Source organism: Rhopilema esculentum, chromosome 5 (assembly GCF_057945365.1).
Source record: "Rhopilema esculentum isolate cy_ngs chromosome 5, ASM5794536v1, whole genome shotgun sequence".
In the NCBI taxonomy this organism is placed as follows: Eukaryota; Metazoa; Cnidaria; class Scyphozoa; order Rhizostomeae; family Rhizostomatidae; genus Rhopilema; species Rhopilema esculentum.
The window spans coordinates 1,572,890-1,593,825 of record NC_142819.1 but is presented as its reverse complement, the minus strand read 5'-3'; the positions used below and the strand labels follow the sequence as shown (position 1 = coordinate 1,593,825).

The 20,936-nt window shown below is 35.1% G+C and overlaps 2 protein-coding genes across 2 annotated transcripts; both read right to left on the bottom strand.

Moving 5' to 3' along the window:
* Positions 1-1,399: 1,399 nt before the first annotated feature.
* On the bottom strand, positions 1,400-13,629 carry LOC148960184 (ADAM 17-like protease). Its single transcript, XM_089108540.1, has 11 exons — positions 13,331-13,629; positions 12,812-12,947; positions 11,904-12,034; positions 11,244-11,332; positions 10,518-10,621; positions 8,867-8,934; positions 7,325-7,482; positions 6,764-6,850; positions 5,871-5,960; positions 4,223-4,364; positions 1,400-1,765 (listed from the first exon to the last, which is right to left on the bottom strand). The coding sequence occupies exons 1-11, from the start codon at positions 13,431-13,433 to the stop codon at positions 1,554-1,556; spliced, it is 1,320 nt and encodes a 439-aa protein (XP_088964666.1). The 5' UTR covers positions 13,434-13,629; the 3' UTR covers positions 1,400-1,553.
* Positions 13,630-17,732: 4,103 nt separating this feature from the next.
* Positions 17,733-20,341, bottom strand: LOC135689554 (large ribosomal subunit protein uL10). The gene is made up of 5 exons (XM_065206806.2): positions 20,183-20,341; positions 19,068-19,478; positions 18,697-18,805; positions 18,293-18,369; positions 17,733-18,072 (listed from the first exon to the last, which is right to left on the bottom strand). Exons 1-5 carry the CDS (start codon positions 20,234-20,236, stop codon positions 17,782-17,784), a joined length of 942 nt encoding a protein of 313 aa, XP_065062878.2. The 5' UTR covers positions 20,237-20,341; the 3' UTR covers positions 17,733-17,781.
* Between the last annotated feature and the right edge of the window lie 595 nt (positions 20,342-20,936).

Here is a 20,936-nt window from a genome sequence, read left to right as displayed (position 1 = left end):
GTAAACACCGTACACTAGAGAGGAACCAGACGATGCACTACTTCATATTTCAGGTTAGCTAAAGAACAGCTACTGGCATATTTTTCTTTAACCGTTAATAAGTATACTATCTCATATCGAGTATGCAACACAGTATCCTTGTCTGATAATGAACCTCTTGACCTGGCGGGTACACTGTTGCTGTGTAATAGGACATAAGAATCTATAGTGTAAGCTGCATCACAAGTAAAAGGTTGTTGTGGTTGCAGTTTTTTTATCCGCCAGCTCAAACAAGATACATTATTTTTAACTTAGATTCTTAGAGAAGTACAATCACGGAACCGTTGCACGAAATTATATAATCCTCTGCACGAGGGAAGACCATACAAAATTATACACGTGGTTCCAAAGTGTGCAACTTACGAGCCGGGTCACAACCTAGGGCTACCAGCCCTCATCATCACATTGATTTATGCATGAGGAGACCATCGTGGCTTATAATGGCAAAATTGGAGATAACTACTGACCAGTTTTGCTTGATATTACACTATGATTAATTACTACACTACGCAATTGCCCGTATGCTTAAACAATAAAAGCGAAATTGGGCTTAACTAGTGGTAAATACCGACTAGACAGTGGGAGGGACAACAACATGGTAGGTCCTTTTTTAAAACCAGTGCAAAAACGTCATGAAAAATTGTATCTAGACAAAACCAAGTTCAAGAGAATATAACGGCTAGGCCAGCTCCCTGTAGGAAACATGATCTGAAGTAGATCAAATGACAGTGGACTATTGAATCGTGCAGCTCAACAATCATTTTCTTAACAGTACACAGTAGAGGTATTTTTTGGGCACCGACAAACTACCTAAGCGCGATCCAAATATGGCTTTCACTACATAGCTAAAATACTGTCATGCAGAGGTTGAACTCTCCATTTCCGGCTAGAAATCAAAATACCACTACTGAAAATGTCTTGCGTATCTTACTGAAAGTGATTGCCGAAGCTATGGCCACCATCAACATTTGAATCAAGGATAGACTCTTCTGGTTGAATAAGTCTGGAGCTATTAAACCTATCTTCGTTCACCAAATTTTTCAATTTGACCACTCATGTTTGCCTTAAACTTCAAACAACAGTAGCACTAGTTATCGAACTTCTTACTTGATATCACTTATGCATTTGAAACTAACAGTTTATCGGGGCAACGAAACATAAAGTATTGGAGGCTTTTAAAAATATGCAAAAATGCATGATGACCAAGTCTGGTGAAAATAGCTGTTTTAACAATTGGTTTGTAAACGAGACCAGGCCTTCTTTCTGCACTAAAGTCCTGAGTAGGTTGTCAACATATATGTTAAGGGCGTGCAACATAAATAATTGCTATGACATCTGCTTTCAAGGAAATGTTTAGCAAAGGGGAAGGTAACAGGAAATATCAAATTTTGAAAATTTTCTCCTAGCCAATCTTATAGAATCAAAACATTTATCTTGACATAAAAGAAGCATATATTTGCAACAAGCATTCACGATACAGGAAAATTAAGGAAAATTAACGAAGAATTCCTGTGCTAATATAAATCCATTAGTTTGAATTTAAATGTCACGCCCAATACAGAGAAATGAACAAGACTATTGTGAAGGAAAAGATAACGATCATAATTAAACATACCATGAGCTGTTACTACATCAGCCTCTGACGTCAGCAGTCTCCTCCCCCAGTTCATGCTGCTACTCAAGCCACTAGCTAAATACGCTACCTCCCCTTTAAAATTTTTGTAAACTAGAGAAGAAAAATCAACATCAGTCTTCAACTAAAAATGTATCGAAACAAAATTACGTCATAGGTTCAAACACACAAAGGCAGGGTTGAAAGAAAAGTCTCTGCGTCCAAACTGTTGCTAACATGAACTGGGAATGAATGCATATTAAAGCAACACATTAGCTGTGTATAAAATTGCAACAAACATACAATGTCTAAATGGCGGAAATAATGCATCACTGCAAACATAAATTTTTGAAATACAATGAAGCAAAAAACATGGCGGTCAGTAGCGTAGAGAGGGGAGGCAAGTGGGGGCAAACACCCCCCCCCCCCCCAATGGCAAAATATCGCTTTGCAAAGAGCTTTTTCTAGCGTTCGAAAGGAGGTGGACCACCATTTTGCGTTCAACTCGCTTTTACCGCCCAATCTTACCACCACGGATACGCTACTAATGATGCTCACTTTATAGTCAGGGATTGTTCGCAAGGCCATTGAAACCAAGAGAAACAAAATTTTCCAAGCCTGAGCTTTGAATTGTTTCCTTTTTGAAGAAAGGTTAAAGGGTGTCCGGAGAAAGGATGAAAATTCCCCTGAGAGTTGTATTAGCATGTTGCCATATTTCTACCGAGCACAGATCTTTTTGGAGTAAACTGTGCTTCCCCAAAGTGACGAATAAAATACTACTTTGTTGAAGAAGTAAGCGCCATGCAATTAGAAAATGGACGGAAAGCAATATTTTTCCGGATAATAACATTTGGAGCAATCAATGTTGGCTTGACCAGAGATATTTGCCAGACAGGCGATCGGACAATCAAGCGATCAGGCAAACAGGCAATCAGGCTATCAAACAATCAGGCGATCAGAAAATTGCTCCAGGCAATTAGTCGATCCGGTAATCAGACGATCATCCCACATTGACTATGAATCACTACAAACAGACTCTTTGGACACAGCCTAAGCTTAAGCCTGAGCATTAATTATGTACTTACAGCGTAGAATCCCTGTTCTAGGTTAAGAACAATGTACTCAGCACACGGACAAAAAAATCGTTGTAAGAAGCCAAAGCCAACAGTTTTATTCCTAAACCAGTAAAGATGCTGTAGTTCATGAAGAAGGGAGGGCCTTTTGCTCGTGGCAGTTCTAAAAATGTTGTTTTGATAAGTCAGTTTACTAATGTATGTCTTCAACATTGCATTCATTCTCTCTTTGGTATTGCAAAAATCGTCATTATGTCGATTTCATTTTACTTAAAAAACACATAGCAAAACGCTTTAAAATTATCCTATACGATCTCATGAAAATTTTTTCTTTTCAACCACGTGTTATATTCTAATGAAAGGAATAGAGGAACGCTGAATACAATCAATCAAGAACTTCAAATATAAAAAATATGATTGGAGCCAAGCAAAGTTTTAACCTTCTTGAAAAGGAGTTTTTTGGTTTTGTTTTTATATTACCTTTTGCTTAATTTTCAAACGGGTGGCCTAAATCTTCTTACAACTCAGTATTCTCTGTTTTCTTCACCTAATTTTCAAATGAACATTGCATTCAATGTGTATCAATCATTTTACATTTTGCTTCCGAATTACATATCATTGCTTTTTCAATAAGTGCGTTTTCTCCATAAATTTTTTCAAAGAAATGTCATACAGTCATCTGAGCCAAAGAAATGTAAGCTTCAGTATAAATTCAAGAATACTGGTTCAACTTGCCAGCTAGAATCACTTGACTATTACTCATAAGAATAATGACACGACGTTTCACGGTAAACCAGAAATTGGTTATTGCCCAAGGTGTTATTTCTAACTAATGACGCAATCTTTTCGGTAAAGTGTTTATGGGAACCGAAATGAGATGATGAAACTATGCTTGTGGTAAATACAGGCGGCAAAAACACTTAGCTTCAGAACACTTTCCCTGGAACATCTCTAACCCAACCCTAAAACATTTCAATAACTCCGAAGATAATTGTTTTCTTCCACTTTCACTTAAATCTGATATTTTTTTAAGCTGTCATTTAAGCTGCCAATCAATCAATTGATCAAATTAACAATCCGTCATTTAAGCTGTCAATCAATCAAGTTAACATGCCGTCATTTTCCCTGTCAAAAATATGACCAAGAAAATTGTTTTTTCATAAATCGAAATAGTTTTGACGATATAAGTTTTCTGACATTCTATGTATGTAGTAGAAACGTATCGCAGTCACAGATAAACCATGTTCTATGTTGTAGTCTTAAAAATGCAGGTGGATTACATAATTTCAACTATCTTCTCTGAATTTAGACCCTCCTTTGCAAGCCTATTACGTATGCCCTATAAGGCACAAAGCAGATGCATTTCGCAACAAACATCGGAACCTTGTAAGGCCTTCTGCACAGTTTCCAATCTTAATATTTGAGATGCACCTTCAAAGAAAATTCAACTCATGTCCTTACTTCTCGATACTGTAATTAAAATATACAGTCCACATACCGGGAGAGCAAATGCCGCCAACAGTTCCAGCCTTTGCATTGGCAACATACGCTACACCAATAACGCCATCAGCAAAATCTTGATACGTGAATAAATGTCCTAAGCAAATATCATTGTCCATCCATGTCCCTTTGCTAAACGCCTAGTCGAATGACAAGCAGAGATAGAGCTTCAGTTTCAAGCGAAATCGAGAGTGGCTATCAAATATGACTGCTAGAAATAACAAAAGGAACGGAGAAGGACATTCTCTCGACATGAAGTTAAAGGTGTTTGAAGAAAATAGCATTTGAGCTCTACGGAAAGTGAAATGTTTGCAAAATTTAAAACCTTAACAACTCATGCCTGCAATTAATCAAACGACGAAGATTTTGTTAAAAGAATGTGTTTAAGATTTGAAAATGGCTTTGAAAAAAGCAAACATTTTACAAAATACTAAAAGCTTTTTCGTCTGACACTCCTCAGAGCATAAAACGTCAGAATCAGGGTCCGAAAGAATACGATGAAAAATATATACCCAGTTGTAGACAGAAAGAGTTCGTTTTCTCTCTTGGACTCCAGTGGTAATTTTTAGTCTCGCGGCACTGATTGGTCAACTATACCGGTCTTGTGCTTGCGTCTTTCTGATTGGCCTATTTCGATCCACAACTGGGTATATATTTTTCATCGTGTTCCTTCGGACCCTGATTCTGACGTTTTATGCTCTGAAGAGTGTCAGACGAAAAAGCTTTTAGTATGTTGTAAAATGGTTGCTTTTTTCAAAGCCATTTTCAAATTCTGTACCACAAAAAAATTGTTTAAGATCTATTAAACATTCTTTTAAATGTACCAGGACTCCTCATCTAATGTTCTCTATTTTTTTATTTCATTTACAGTTAAGGGATATCAATTACATACAGTTAATGCTACTTAAAATGAGATGAATAGGGTAGTTGAAAATGAGCTGCATAATCCATTCAATTAAAGTACATGTTCTTGACCGATTTTGGGAAAAGAAAGCTTTAAAAGAAGAAAATTTGATTTTTTCGTAAAAAATGATGCAAGATGTGAAAAATCATCTATTCTCTTCAGTTACAAAGAATTAAAAAATTCAGCAATATATTTATATAATCGAACAGTTTAAAAAATCAAATAAAAGTAAAAACATGGCATGAAATCTATTTTGGTTCTAACGCATGCCAAAATTTGACACCGTGGATAAAGGTCAAGAGATTCTGACCTACAATCTTGGACAAAATTATGAGACAAACTTTAATTTTTGACAATACAAGACAAAGTTCAGAAAACGCCTCAGCCTTCCAATGGATGAAATTTTGTCCCATTTGCCTTCCTCAAAACTTTCTTTGTATCTTTTGAATAAACGTTTCATAGAAATGGAATTTAAGTAAAATTATCCATGGTTAATAAAAAAAATTATTACAGGCATAACCTTAATTCCCTTACCCCCAAATCAATGTTGGGGCTGTAGCCACATCATCTAAGAGCAATTCAAACAGCTTCAACTTTGAAAAAAGGTGGCTGGGGCAGGATTTGCACCTTTTTGAAAAAGGGTAACATTTTTCGAAAATCTCAACCCTTTTTAGCCGGGACTGAAGATTAGGATCGAACGGATCCTTCAATGGAATGAAATAATCGAAAAACTTAAACTCACAGTAAGAAGGTCTTCCTCTCCCCATGATTTCGGTTTGTACTGATTGTAGCCAGGTCCTGAGGAGGAGCTTGGCTCACTGTGCAGTATGACCTGCAATGCAAGAAATAATGAGACAAGCGAAGAAAAATAGCTAACACTTCTTAATGATCTCATTAATGAAGCAGCTATTCATGAGAAAAAAATAAGAATGGAAGAAAAAAAATAAGAAAAAAGAACAAACGGGCGACAAAAAGCGTAAAATACGAGCTGAACTGAGAATAAATATCACAGACAGACCTTTTTAAAGGAAGCATTAGCAAAACTAGCAAAAAGGGCTGATAAGACGAAAAGTACTTAAGTGCTGATGAAAAGTGTGAGGAAAAGTTGGTTGAAAAAAACAAAGGCAAAATCTACGTTACTGTCAAATTTGAAAAAATGAATAGCAGCTCCAAATCGCTCCGAAAATATTGTAGATCTTTGTAAAGTCATTTTTGCAAAACTCAACGAAAAAAAGGTAAAAAAAAGAAAAGTTTGAAAAAATAATACCCCCCCCCCTCCTCAAAGTTTTGTGCTCTTTCCTTTTGCAGAACATAAATGTGCTGAATTCTACTGGGATTCAATTTCAGACAAAAGATACCTTATTAAGACTTCAACGTTTCACTAACTCAAAAAATTTAAAGAAATGCAACAGCAACAACGAAGTAAACATGCAAACTTACTGGCACATTTGTCTGAAATTTCTAGGCCAAAAATATTGCAACAATTAGGCCAAAACAAAAACTTTTAAGCCAAAGCCATAACTATTAGTCCAAAACAAAATAGACAAAATAAACTTTTAGGCCAAAATAGCTTTACGACAAAAACAGAATAAAAAGGTAAAATGATTTTAAATAAATATTGATTAAACTTCACACCTTTCGAACCTCGAGACCAATATTTCTCAGTCCTGAAGGCCACGTGATTGTCCGATATATCTGATCTACTCTTTGAATAACCGAAAGCTAAAAAAGAAAAGACGTTTTACAGAAAGAATAAAAAGCAAAAATTAATGCAGATTCTATTAAATAAAAGATCAGTATAATAAAATCTATATATTCATTAGCTTCAGCTAGAAAAATGGTTTTTTACTGTAAATTGATAGGAAAAGCGGTAATTAAAAACACCCTAGCTGTTGAGACATTATACAGTAACCAAATTGTGGATTTCAATGAAATTAGAGTGGTAGAAACAAATTTGATCAACGGAGCAATGTTTGCATATTGTCTATAAAAGCTTGGAAAGGATTTCACATTATATATGTTAATCAGATGCGCAAAAGACAGCGTCCTTCTTGACAATGCCGCTATTATCGTTCCTTGCATAGAAAAGAGCAGCACATACCAGGCAAGTTGGATGCTTTTTAGGCCTCAAAGGAATGTTAATGAAAATATATTTATGTTTAAACAAGGCGTTAGCTTCTAACAGAATTACTTTACCATGTAATTGATGGCGGTGCTGGTCTTTCCTTGTCCCATGTGATCATAGAATAGGTAATCGGCTACAAGTGCCAGGTTGCACGTGTCATATGTCTCTATGGTAGAAAATGTTGATCTTCTATTCCTGGAATGAGTCTCTTCATTCTCGGAAGCCGTATCTGCAAAGCCAACAACATTTGACGTCATACCCTACTTCCTCTAATCAAAGTCAGGTTTAAATAAACGCCTCCCCTTTCCAAAAAAATCTTTACATTAACGAATGTCCCTTATTATCACCGAATAATGCAAAGTGGCGGTGTATTAAAATTACAGAAAATGAAAAAAGTTGAATCTTCATTTTTAATGCAGCAATCAGAAGCAAAAAGATAAATCTTTAAATTTCTCCACATATAGTTCAAATTTCAAGGCAAAGTGCTGCAATTTCCTTCATTTGGCACCTCGTCATTTAGAATCGCTACAACAGATTTCAGATTTCTTTGGTGTGAAAACGTTAAAAATTGTTGTAAGCGCAGCAAGCTCTTGCTTGCGATCCTAGTAGCTTTAGAAGTGTGGAAAAGCAATGTTAATTTATTGTTATCTTTAAAGACTTTTGTTGATTCCTAGTTATACGGGAAGCAATTAGCAAGTTCTCCATAAATTTCCTCTGGACCTTAAAATTTCTGAAAATACAAATAGGCTCGTGACCTAAACATTTAATAATTAATCACTTGACCATTTTGCATCTTCAGGATCCAATTACTTCCAAAGTCACGTCTTTTCCATACTTGACAAATATATATCCTTCATCTCAATGTATTCGAACAGTGAATAAAACAATTAATTCAATACGCGGACATTCAAAATCTACTAGTAAATTAATAGTTCCTCTAGGGATATTTTCTGAAAATTGAGTTTCTGCTTATAAACTCGTAATTCCTCCATTACAACCAAATACCCTAATATTACGGAACCGAATTAGCCTGATAAGAAAAAGTTTTGTAAAGTTTCAAGATTTGACTGGAAATTTAATATTTATTGTTAGCTACTAAAATTTTCAAATACAGATGTTATGGCTTCGCAATTTGGTCAGTCCAATTAAAACAAGCTAGCAACTAATTATCTTTACAATTGCCACGTAGAAAAAGAAAATTTCAATAATATTATCTATTTCTGTTCTAATAAATTGTTTAACCTAATTGTAAGAATTGGTTAAATCAAACAAAACAGAAAAACTATTCTCGATAACTCAAAAGGCAAACATTAATAATGATTTCTTCTTCTCGACATTTAAAAACTTCTAAAGGCCAAATGAATAAAAAGATTCCCAAAACAAAACAAAAACAATACAGAGCAAAATGATCCATATGTGTCACGATATGCAAGGCCGTGGTCTATTAGTATCGTTAAAGCCCATGGCACAATTATTACGGTTTATTTGCATACTTACCAAAAAGGAGGCTTTTCGAATAAGCAAAGCCACGCTTTAACGCAAACAGTCCTTGAAGCACTCATTCGGTGCAATTTTTTCTGATAAGGAAAAATAAATCTACCGCTTCAACTTACATTGAGTCAGATGTTCAGCATTTCGCTCCTTCCCAGGGTCCTTTACACCACAAAAAGAAGGATGCTTTCTGTAAACATGAAGAAACACAAAGTAAATAACAAGCCCTGCTAAAGAAAGTTCAGATACTTGGGAAAAAGTGATTAAGATCCAGCTGTGTCATACGGCAAATCTTAACGATAAGCAACAAGGACAGAAATATTTGGTCAAAAGGTGACAAGCGCACACCCATGGCCTAACAGCTCCAAAGTCACCTTTTGTTTCGGATTGAGCAAAATAAATGCAGTGCTTAAGAAACATATAACAACTCTTCTTATAATCAAGTTTTTTCTTGACCAACTCTGGAAATGTGAAGTTAGAGAGCAAATCTTTTCGGACAGAAACGCTTCATATTCACGCTTATAGCAGGCCACTTTTCACCAGGATTTCGGGTGCAACGGGCTCTTCCAAAGCAAGGTCAGGTTTGCAAAAGGCACCAATTTCATACCAGCTTCTTAAGTTCTTTGGTTCAGTATTGTCATGACTTGATTTCAAGAGCCAACCGACCCAAGTAAGTTTGTACATGCAAGACAATTAGACATGGGAAGTAGTTTATATACTGATTTTGTGTTCAGATGTTGAAAAAAACTGCTCCTCGTGTTTTTCATGACTATTTTGAGCGGGTTTACCACCACAAAGCTACAAGTGCGAATGGTTGTAGCTTGAAAATTCCAAGGGAAAAAATTATATCGCTAAAAGAGGATTCTATATAGTGGAGTTAAGATCTATAACGCACCACCAACGCACTTAATAAAGACACTTTAAGAAATTTTATTACCCGTTCAAGCAGGGACTCGGGGAACATTTTATGGATTGCGTTTCTAAGCAACATTTGTAACATGTTCTATATTATAGCAACTATTCAAAAAGTTAATCTGTTAACTTTTATTTGTTTTGAAAGCAGGGCTTCTCTTGATAGCCGCTAATGTATTATAAGCTGACCGAATCGCTCTATATAAGGAATGTATCATTATTATATAGAGGGCACAAAGATTAAACAAATTCCCTTATAATACTGTAAGATAAAGTTTCCGTTTGGTTATCAACAATTAAGCTTTAATGGTTTGCTATCAAGAAACAGCCGAGTACCGTAAGAATCTGAACGAGCCACGCTGCTACGAACAGCAAAATACGGTACTCGGTACACCAGAAAATTTAATTCCTAAGATTAAAGCAATCAATTAGATTTGCCGATGAAGCATTTACTGAAAGAAATCCTGCTAGCTTTTAAAGGAAATTTAAACCCAAAGGAAGAAATGGTACATAAAATAAAACTCTGTTGAAGCAGGGAACCCTACCAAAGTATATTTGTATCAAATTAAGCAACATTGACGACGTCACAGCTTATGTATTGAGTATAACGAGAAGAGCTGGCTAAATAGAAATAAATTTCTAGGAAATATTTAAAATAACTTTTTATTTCTCGAAATTTGCGTCGTTGGCCATTCCGAATTGACAAAATTTTGGACAACAACGATGGAGATTTTCAAACAACTTAGAAGCTAGTAACCAAATTCAAATGGATTTTCTATAAAATCAATTATAACAAATACTCTATTCAAACTTTAATTCTTATTAAGTTAATCAACCATAATATGACAATAAATAGATTACCTGCTGTTGTGGAAATTCGGGTTTGACAAATTTGACCGCACGTCTGACAGCCGGTAAACAATCATATCAAAATCATGGTCTCCATCTACGTGTCTTGATGACGACTGAAAAGCATACAGTGACGCCATTATGAAAGAAAGAGCTCCCTAATGCCTTTAAACACCAGAACTTTGTGCAGAGGGGAAGGTGTCTGGCTTTAAAAAACTATCAGAAATTGGCAGATTTTAGACGAGTTCAAGGCAATCAAACAGATACGAATTTTCCATTAGAATTTCAGTCAACATCTAAAAACTACGAATTCTCAAGTTTGCGAAAAATTTACTTAAATTATCGAACATTTTTTGTTTCAAATTGGTAAAAGTCAACATATCAGGGAGTCAAAATATTGGATTTGAATATCTTTCCATCAATTTTGCTTTGATTAAAATGATCCACATAAAAATTTCAGTCCATCTCTCTAAACATTTTCATAAGGCACCTTGCTTAAACCAAATTGAAAGATGTCAATCAACTATTGACAAATCAACAGGCATGTGAGTGGTACTATACTTATTAATTGGCTAAGTTTTGATTTGCAGATAGTATAAGACACGTCAGTACCTGTCATTACACCCTCAAAAGGCACTATGTTCTTAACAGTTTTTCCCTGCTCACCTTTATTCCTATTGGTTGGATTATAGAAAAAGGCTATTGTTACAATCTGAACTAATGGCTGTAGGATCTTACCTCTACAATGTATGAATCATCCATTAAATCTATATTTGCCATTAGAATACCATCTTCTAAATGGGCTTGAACTTTTGAACCAACAATACCTGCATTGAGTATGTACCAAATAATTTATTTTTAATCCTGGCAAGCCAGCAAGCCTAATAAAATTGCTACATCTGTTGTAAATTTTTGAAATGTTGGAGATTTAATTCTTAATTTTTAATCTAATTTTAACACAAATTAGGCATGGTTTTCTCAGTCTGTACCTTAAGTTTTTCTGCAAAATCTTAACTTTTTATCTCAACAGGAAAACTCAACTCAAATATAGAATGACACTGCTGCAATCACTGCAAGACAAACTTGCATGAAGTGTTCAATAAAGTTCTGCATCATGACAAAAAAGATCACTGAATTATCAAAACATTAAAGTACTAATTGGAATAAAATTTTCAAAATTGTAATGGTCTAGCTGCTGGGCATGAGTTTCATATTGGGTCTCATGTAAAGGGCCTCTTAAAACCACAATTCATTGGGTTACTGCAATTATATAGGATTACAGGATTATATTTAAACCACAGATATCTTTGAGTCAAACACAGAAGTCCATGAGCCTTTTTGAGTCTCAAAATGAAGAAAGCAGTAAATTTAGCAAGATTCTAAAAGGATATTTTGTACCTTCAACATAACCAGTCAAAAAGCTATCCTTGTCCACTGCCACTTCAACTTCATCATTCTTTCTAATCAATACAGCTTTGAAGTCAGGTGAGAATATTGAATGGTCTGGGATCATGCGCAAATCAAATTCCCTGTGATAAACAAGACAACATTAACTTTAGCACGGAGGCAAACAATTTCATGCCATTGTTTGATATTATATATATATATATATGAAGTTTCATCAGCATGGCACTCCAAAAATTGTGCACCTGCACAAGAATCCTTTATTTCTTCCAGCTTCCAGGTAAATCATTAAGACACCTATATTAAATTTTCAGTGTGCACACCAATGTCAAACCCTGCACCAATCACTGCCTTGCAAGTTTGTTTAACTTGTTATATGACATCCATATAATGCAATGATTGCATTATCTATAAAAATTGTGTTGCCCTTACAGATAATGTGTTCTAACTTAGCAAAATACTTGTGGTGTTGGTTTTAAGATCAGTAGAGCAACTTTGTGATACATTTATGTAATGGAACAAGGTACATGCAGTGACAAAACTATGGAAAGCTTTGGGCGGGGCCTTTGCTCACAAATAAAAATCTGGATTTGCAGCATAAGGTACTCATGTCATAATGGGGAGTTTTTGCCATAATGGGAAGTGAAAAAAAGCAGCAATGTTTTGAGCAAATTTTTGTCTCCCTAGCCATATTTTATTATTGTTTCTTTTGTGCAAAACATAAATGAAAAGGTTCCTCAGCTGCATCTTTGGAAAACTTTCCTATGTACAGTTATATAATTTACAATTTTTTTTCAAAACCCAAATCTGTTATTTTGAAATTTGAAGTCCTTTGACCTAATTGATTTGAAAAGATTTGAAATAATTGAAATTACTATTATGATGAGTTTATCTGCAAGTACCTCCCAAGTGAACGGAAATGTATTTCTCTCTCATACATCCCACCATGACTGGCACTTCTTTTAACTATTCTATGTCTAATTTGTTTCTTCTTCAAAGTATCATAATCCTTCAGTATCTCTGTAAGAGTTCGGCTATCTAGAATAACAAAAAACAACAAAAATTTAATATTAGTGCCGAAAGAATCTCAGATATTTAAAAACCTTCTAAATGGCATTAGCAATTGGCTATCCTGTTTTTAAATCAAATTATGAATCAGCTTTAAATGATGTTACAAAAAACATAAAATGGTTTGAGTATTTGAAACATAAAAAATCGATTGTAGCCATGATATGTAGCATGGTAATTATAGCAAAAATTTGCAGAACCTAACCACCATGAGTATGGTGGTTACCTAAAAAGGGTAACGACAGTGACATTGTTTTACTTATATGAGAAAACCGCAAATGACGACGAATTAATGAACATAGCAAGGATTAGCAAAAGATAATTTCTACAATAAATCAAAAGCTTGAACTTACAAGATGCTGTTAAAATGCCTCTGATGCCGAGCAATAGCAAAGGCAGAATAAGATAAAAATTCCTGTACACTGAAAGTGGCCTAAGAGGTTGCGGCAGCAACATGTTTTCTTGATATCGTTCTCTATAAAATTGAACAGTTACTATTATTTTGCTGCTAGCACCATCCAATGAATCTTCTTATCAATTGTTAGTCCATTATTATCTCAAGACTATCGAATCAAACCATGGTCTCGCCTTGTTTTCGAAAAACCCTCCATTGCAGCATACTGTTTATTACAAAGTGCGTAGCAGGAGTCGGTATGCTACGGAGGAGACAATTAAGGAAGTGAACAATTTTCAAAGAACTTGCTAAATTACTAATTAAAATGTTTGCTTTTCAAATAAACAAATCATAGAATCTAATAAGTGTGAAAAGTTATGAAACTAAGCTTTTTAATCGATAGTCATAAGTTTCTTAGTTTTTTGTCAACTTCAAAACACTTTCTTAGATACCAATTTTTAGGTAGCAAAAGATGTCTGGAACGCGAAACGTTTGTAACCTGGTACCTTCCGTTTAAAAGAATCATTTCTATCGGTAGGTTTGGGGAAATAAACAAAAGTTTGATTCGCATGTGCATAGGCGTAGTGGATAGTGGATACAAACATTTAGGGGGCGGGCTAAGAATGAGTCTTGGATAAAAGCATTTAGGGGGTTCCCTCTATGTGTACTTCAGGTGTCAGATCAGTGCCTTTGAAAAGCATGGATACGAAATAAATTTGCCGGTATTATGCTGCCAATCATATCTTTGAGCAGCATTGAGGGTAGGGTATTTTAACTCGCAGACAGCTTTAGCTGAGCCTCATTATTCTTAAAAAGATTCGATTTTAAACACAAGATTATTCTTAAATTGTTCTTGCTCACAGAGTTAATTGCTCGGAGAGCAGGCGAGAGCATTTCAAAACATAAGATATATAGTGTGAAAGTGACAGCTGGCTTGCCTTGTGAGAGAAATAACACAAATTTGAACATTTAAGTCAGGCATTAGTGGCGTGCTGGCAGGGGGCATGGGGGAACGGGGGTAATTACCGATCAAAAATCAGGGGCGTCATTACTGAAATAATAAGAAATGCTAGGAAGAAAAGGCTGAGAGATTATGTCCCAATCTGAAGAAAATTATGTTGCATAAGCTAAAAGATTTAATAACGATATAAGAAAATCGATTAAAACCATCAAATTTTTATAAATCGGGCAAATGCGTAGTAAACCCAAACAAGGCCTGCCTCGAACAGCCTTAGGACATATTGTAAACCATTATTATTTGATTTCTGTTTTTCTTTTTTTTAATTGTTATTTTTTTATTCTTACTGTTATTATTCAAACAAAACTAATATTAAATTATCGTCATTTCGCGTCAAATTGGGCACATGGCTCTGATAGCTCCTTCATGAGTTTTTTCCATGTGTCCATCAGCTGATCTTTTATAATATCTTATGTTGTTCCCTGTAATCAGTATAATGTAATCTTTATTGTAATTAATGATTGTATCTTAACAACTAGCATGACGTATCTTGTAATTAATTGATTTGTTGCTGAAAAAAGCTTTGATTTGATTTGATTTGATTTGATTTGATTTAGGACCATATTTTGAAGAAAGCTTATGGGCATTGTCCAGGATCTTCCATGGGTCTAGGGCGATGTTGTGGTTATTTTGGGTGCATTTTTCGAACATCTAGAACGTCTTTTTTGCAATTTTTTTGCAAAGCCTTCAAGAAACAATTTTACCCCTTCTTTCTAACCCTAACTGCCGTCAATAATGACAACCTTAATTATCATTGTTGTGCAGTCTGATGATACAGCACCCCCTGGGTACTAGACTCACTCTTATTTCACTTGAGTCTGGTATCCCAGGGTATACAAAAAAATAACATACTCATTTTAAAAATTCTCTTTCACGTCCCGTCAGTGATTGACTACCCACTCTCCCCTCATTTTAAGGTGTTTCGGTACGGCCACAGATAAATACAAGGATTAATTTAAGGTGCTGAATCACTTCACTTTTCAGTTTGAAAATCCCTAAATACTACTGATTTGGATGTTTTCAGAATAAGGACAAATGGATACAAACTATAATCGAGAGTCAAATGAGATAATAGAATCAACCTACGTATGAAACTCAACTGAAACCAGCTTTAACAATAAAATTAATATACAGTTAATCACAAACGCACTTCATAATGCAAAAAGTGTTTTTTAAGAAATAGAAAGAATACTGGAAAAGAAATAGATAAAAAGAATAGTGCAATAAATCTGTTATTGCTAAGATTCCAAGGAATAAGCCGAGGTCTGTGGGGTCTTATAAAGTAATTATGTAAATTTTAAGACTGGGATTAATCAAATGTAATAAAAACATGCCTTGAAAAAACAAAATGTTTTAATTGATTGCAAGAAAATAACTGCTAGAAAAATTCTGAATTATATTTTAAGCTAATCTAAAGGGCGTGGTCACAAAATTTTCTGTTCGCTCCACTCGCAGGGAAGCTTCTTCTTTCATATAATCCTAGGAAGTCTGACAACCAGGGCTTTCTTGTATTGCATGACCAAAAAGACCTAATGCCACTTTCACCATCAAATGGCTGCCTGCTTCTCTTCTTTTGTATGAAACACAATACACCACAATAATTGGAGTGAATACCATTTCTATCTTTGTTTTCTATATGGAAATGTCTTTGAAAAAAGCAAACATTTTACAACATAAAAGCTTTTTCGTCTGACACTCCTCAGAGCATAAAATGTCAGAATAAGGGTCCGAAAGAACAAGATGAAAAATATAAATAAAGATAATATATTTTATATTTGGATAAGAACATTTTTTGGTTTGAGTATCTATAATGCTAGCTAGGCATAGTTTTGGAAGATAAGTAGCAGTTACAGATTTGTATTATATAGACAAACCTCATATTACATAAACAATATGCAATTTATCACCAATGCTGTGTTCTGGACAGTTCTTAGAACATTGAAATATATAACATGATTAGAGATCAAGTCTCTAAAAACAGCATTTTATGAAGAAAAAAAACAGCTAGAAACAGTTGATTTGCCTTTTAAGGATCAACCAATAACTTACAAACACAGTAATTGCATTCCAATCTATTTCCCCTCATTCACAAAGAAATGCTATATCGACTCCATAGGGTGGAATTGATGAAAATTCCCTGTTATCAGGTTTGCTACTCTGTTTTGTTTTGGCCTGGTTTTATATGTTCTTGTAAGATTTTAACATAATCAGTGGTAGCTATAGTTAGGCAAAATTACACTGTAAATGTCCCTGAAAACAATGTAAAACGTTTTTGGTCCGTCCAAAAGAGGTCCAGTCAAAACTTAGCCACACCCTATTTGGACCTGAAAATTTGCGTTTTACGCTGTTTTGTGCAGTGATTAAAATTCCTTAAATTAATGCCTGGATAAATAGATATAGATCGGCGTGCTTCCGAACTCTTGTACTTGACTGCATATCTCCGAAACTCTGAATGAACATTTTAATAAGGAGCACCATTTTAGATAGCATATCAAAATGCGCCATTTTGTCCCCCCCCCCCCCCCGGCCATCTCTTACCCATCACGCTACTGCCAGGCGACGAACATTGAGCCAGGCATTACTTGAATTGTTCGTAATTTTTAGCAATTTTGAGCCTCAGTCTTCTTATAAGTGTGTATGTCAATTAATGCCATTTCTCAACATTTAAACACATGCCAAGTACCATTTTTAAGAGATGAAGCCCAGAATTTTCTCAGGACTCTGAAATGTCACAGAACGCCGACTCACATAATGCTGTCAGAAAGGACACACTGGTTCCAGGGAACTGTCATGATAGGGTGGGGGTAGCAAGATGTTGTTCTCGCTCCCAGATTGTACAATACAGATTGTATGTACAATCCATTGGCAGTTGTGAGACACCAACTAAATCTTGAGTGGAACATTGATTTGAACACACTCAATCACTTCAACCTCGCTTCTCAAGAGCAGCTGAGGCCTGACAGATCTCAAAGTAAGAATATGCAGTTACTTTCAATTTCAAGCGCTAAAACTGTATGAAAAGCTAATCATAACTTTTTGCAAATGTTTTCATAGTGTAAGAGATACCCTGATGATAATTGTCCAATCAAAATTGAAAGAAATAGGAAAAAATCAAGATGAATTAGAAAGTATATTAGATAATTGATCGCAAACTTTTTAGCTGAAAATCAAATATGACTTTTTTCACCCTGTTGCTTTTTTTTCTTGAAGCATCACTGCCATTAAGCTACTTTGGAGCAGGTTCTTTAATCGCTTTTATGCACCTATTTTAACAGATTTTTGGTAAACTCTCTAAACAAGCTGTTGCACAATTTGCAGTAGACACACAAGAAACAAAATCCAATAACTTTTAAACAGTTTTATCTTTTTTTTACTCCTGGCAAGACAGTGTTCTAATCGAAGAGACCAAAGCCCATGTCATCGTCAGATTCTTCTTCAGATTCCTCCTTCTTTTGCTCTGCTGCTGGTGGCTTGTCATCGGCGGCAGCTGCTGGAGCTGCAGCAACTGCAAACTTGCTTGGGTCTGCAAGATACTCCTTGATGGTGGCTATCTCTTTGATGTCGATATCAGCTTCAAGGCAGACAGCAGCAACATTCTTGAAGCCATTTACCATACTGTGTGGAACTGATGCAACAGTTGGGTATCCAATTTCAAGTGACACTGCAGCAATGTTGCCTACACCCTACAGGAGAAATTCAGAACATTTCAATGATAACCATGCAGTATACCATTATCATATCAAAAATACAACATTAGAGGTTGCTATAATAATGATAATTTTATGACCTCTCATTCCGTCCTAGTATCAACAAGACAAAAGTCATTATGAAGTTGATCAGAAATTGACTAATCATTGAGGCCTTTGTAACATAATGAAATGCATATACATGGAGACTACTTACAGAAAGGAAGGTCTTGATGAGGTCATCAGGCCTGATGTCAAGAATATCTGGACTGTAAATGCTACCATTGTCAAAAACTGCAAACAAAAAAGGAGATATTAGTTACAACAAAACTAATTAACCAAAGAAATAAAGATATAGAAACCTATTTAAAATGTTAAGGGATCAGATTTGCAAAAGTTACATAGTTCACTATCAAACATCTTTTACAAAAGACTTCTCACAATCTAGATACTCTGATGTCAAATGTAACATTGTCTAAATTCAGAAGTTAATTTACAAAGAATTAATAATAGACGTCCAACAAGATAACAATATTCTTGATTACTTGTAAGAAATCTCTTAAACTCTGGGTGACTTCAAAAATAAAAAATAAATAAATCAGGAAATATAAAAAAACATACCAGTTCTGCAGACAAGCCCATAATGAAATGGGTAAATCTTCAACATAGATAAAAGAGCTGCTTCAGAGGCACCAACTTTTTCATCTTTCTTGATAAGATGGATGTCACTCTAAAATGCAAAAAATCAAGAGCACAAATGAAATCAAATCACTTAAACTATAAATTTCAACAGATTTATGTGCTGCTATATACCAGGCTAAAAGCTGTCAGAAACAGGCCATAAAAATAATAATTATTCAAGGGTTTCCACAGAATTGCAAGATAAGAGAGAAACACTGCTTCAATGGTTCAAGCATTCATCCCTAGAGCTATAACCACCCTTGAGTAACAACTTGTATAGCCATATTCTGGTCATAATTAGCTTTGCTTACCAGAATTTCAATGGTTCCCTTGGTGATCTTGGTTGGAATGGACAAAGCCTGGAAGAAAGATGTCTTTTCAGGGCCAAGACCAGTGTTGATCTTCTCGATAAACACATCAATAGGAGCAATGGCTCCAGCCTTTGCTGGTGCTTCCTTCTGGTTACTGAGCAGGACATCTCTGATTTCCAACAGGTCCTCCTTCGTGAAAACAAACCCAATATTCCCAATAACGTGAGGCAACAATTTTTCGAGAGTGGGGTTTTTTTCCAACTGACCTCGGATGGCCTTTCTCATCATAGTGTTTTTTCCCATAAGAACCTCAGCTCTTCCTCGTAGAGCAATTCTGATCTGCTGCATTTGTTTGGAGCCAACATTGTCAGCACTTACCACAAAGCATTTTGGGTATTCTGCTAATAATTCCTATAACAAAGAAGAAGAAACTGATGTGACTATATAAAAAACACTTTACGAAAAAGAATCTGAAAAATTGTTCTTTTTACATGTTAAGACTAACAATTCAGTTTTTTGTCAAGTCCGGTTCACACCAGTGGTTTATCACTCTGTCCAAACAGTGTACAAGATTGTTTAGAACAACAGGGCATTCTGAGCCTAGGTTGTAATTATAATGGCATAAATTAAAACACAACAAATTCAAGTCTGGAAGAAAGTACATGGAAGAGCTTCATAATATTTTTTTCCGCACACTACATAAGAACAAAGAGCATGATAACAATGCTCAGTAGATTTTACCAGCAAATCAACCATACAATTAAAAATGTGATGCAATGTGATCTCAGTATCAATTGATAGTATGTTGATGTAGCAAAATCAATGATGAAATAAGAACAATATTAAGAAACTTGAGCCTCAAATCATCGAAAAATTAGAACATCAAGCTACAGCAAAAATTATTTTGTTCTCATATTCTTACAATATATATATATATATTATATTTGGTTCTTATAGTCTGTAATAACCTTAAGAACATCATGCTACTGAGAAAACAAATCTTAGCTGTTTGCCTAACTATAGACCAATCTTAGAATTAATTGCTAGATAAATTCTATAAAAATCTATAGCCAAGAAAGGGCTTTTAAATTGATTGAAGACACAGCTATACTTACTGCAATTTTAAGGAAATAGTTTGCTTTCCAGGTTGGTTTGTCTTCCCGCACCATTTTGAGTTATGGTAAGGATTGCCACAAAGGGTTTAAAGTTACACTGTAAAATAAAAATCAGAAAGATATTACAAAAGAAATGTTTTCGGCAATGGGTCCATAAAAACAAGTTGTACTTTCTTTGTCATGAAATATTTGTGATACAAGACACTCTAAATATTGTCTATAATCCTTCTGTCCGTCGTTAACCTTTTTCTCGTTATTCGTTTCAGCCCGTACAGATTTCTTCAAGATTGGTGATCGGAAAAACTAGTGTACTTGCACTGAACCTCAACATTCCTATTCCTGAGAAACATCAAACGGGATCGCTTTCAAAACAGACAGGCGTTATGAAAACCGTAAAGAAATAGAAAGTAGGACAAGCCTTGTTAATACAGTAGGGAAAATAAAATATTTAGCTAAATAAAAGCGATTTGATGGGGGAAAAGCTCTAAAACACCACAAAATTTAACCCAAACCAACTTTTAAACCTAAAGGCGTATGTTCAATATCATATGTATCCACTAGTGTTCAACATAGCCAGAGTCTCATTTTTGCCTACTTACCAAATCAACTTAGAAGAAAGGAAAGAAGTTCCTCGTGGAAATGGTAAAGCGCATGCGGCCTGCAGACACCATTCCCAGGGACCATTGCGGCGAAGAACTTGGCCTCTTTATCGAAAAGAGGCAGATTCAATACGAAAATACGACGCGGGAAACAA

What these genes read in the sequence shown, in the direction of transcription:
- LOC148960184 (XM_089108540.1), bottom strand. Translation starts at nt 13,433, where the DNA reads ATGTTGCTGCCGCAACCTCTTAGGCCACTTTCAGTGTACAGGAATTTT. An exon ending in ATGATTCATACATTGTAGAG is followed by an intron (nt 10,622 to 11,243) that starts GTAAGATCCTAC and finishes TATGCTTTTCAG; the next exon opens with TCGTCATCAAGACACGTAGA. An exon ending in GCACCGCCATCAATTACATG is followed by an intron (nt 6,851 to 7,324) that starts GTAAAGTAATTC and finishes TTTCTTTTTTAG; the next exon opens with CTTTCGGTTATTCAAAGAGT.
- LOC135689554 (XM_065206806.2), bottom strand. Translation starts at nt 20,236, where the DNA reads ATGGTGCGGGAAGACAAACCAACCTGGAAAGCAAACTATTTCCTTAAA. An exon ending in ACTATTTCCTTAAAATTGCA is followed by an intron (nt 19,479 to 20,182) that starts GTAAGTATAGCT and finishes TCTTTGTTATAG; the next exon opens with GAATTATTAGCAGAATACCC. An exon ending in TGGGCTTGTCTGCAGAACTG is followed by an intron (nt 18,370 to 18,696) that starts GTATGTTTTTTT and finishes TTTTGTTTGCAG; the next exon opens with TTTTTGACAATGGTAGCATT.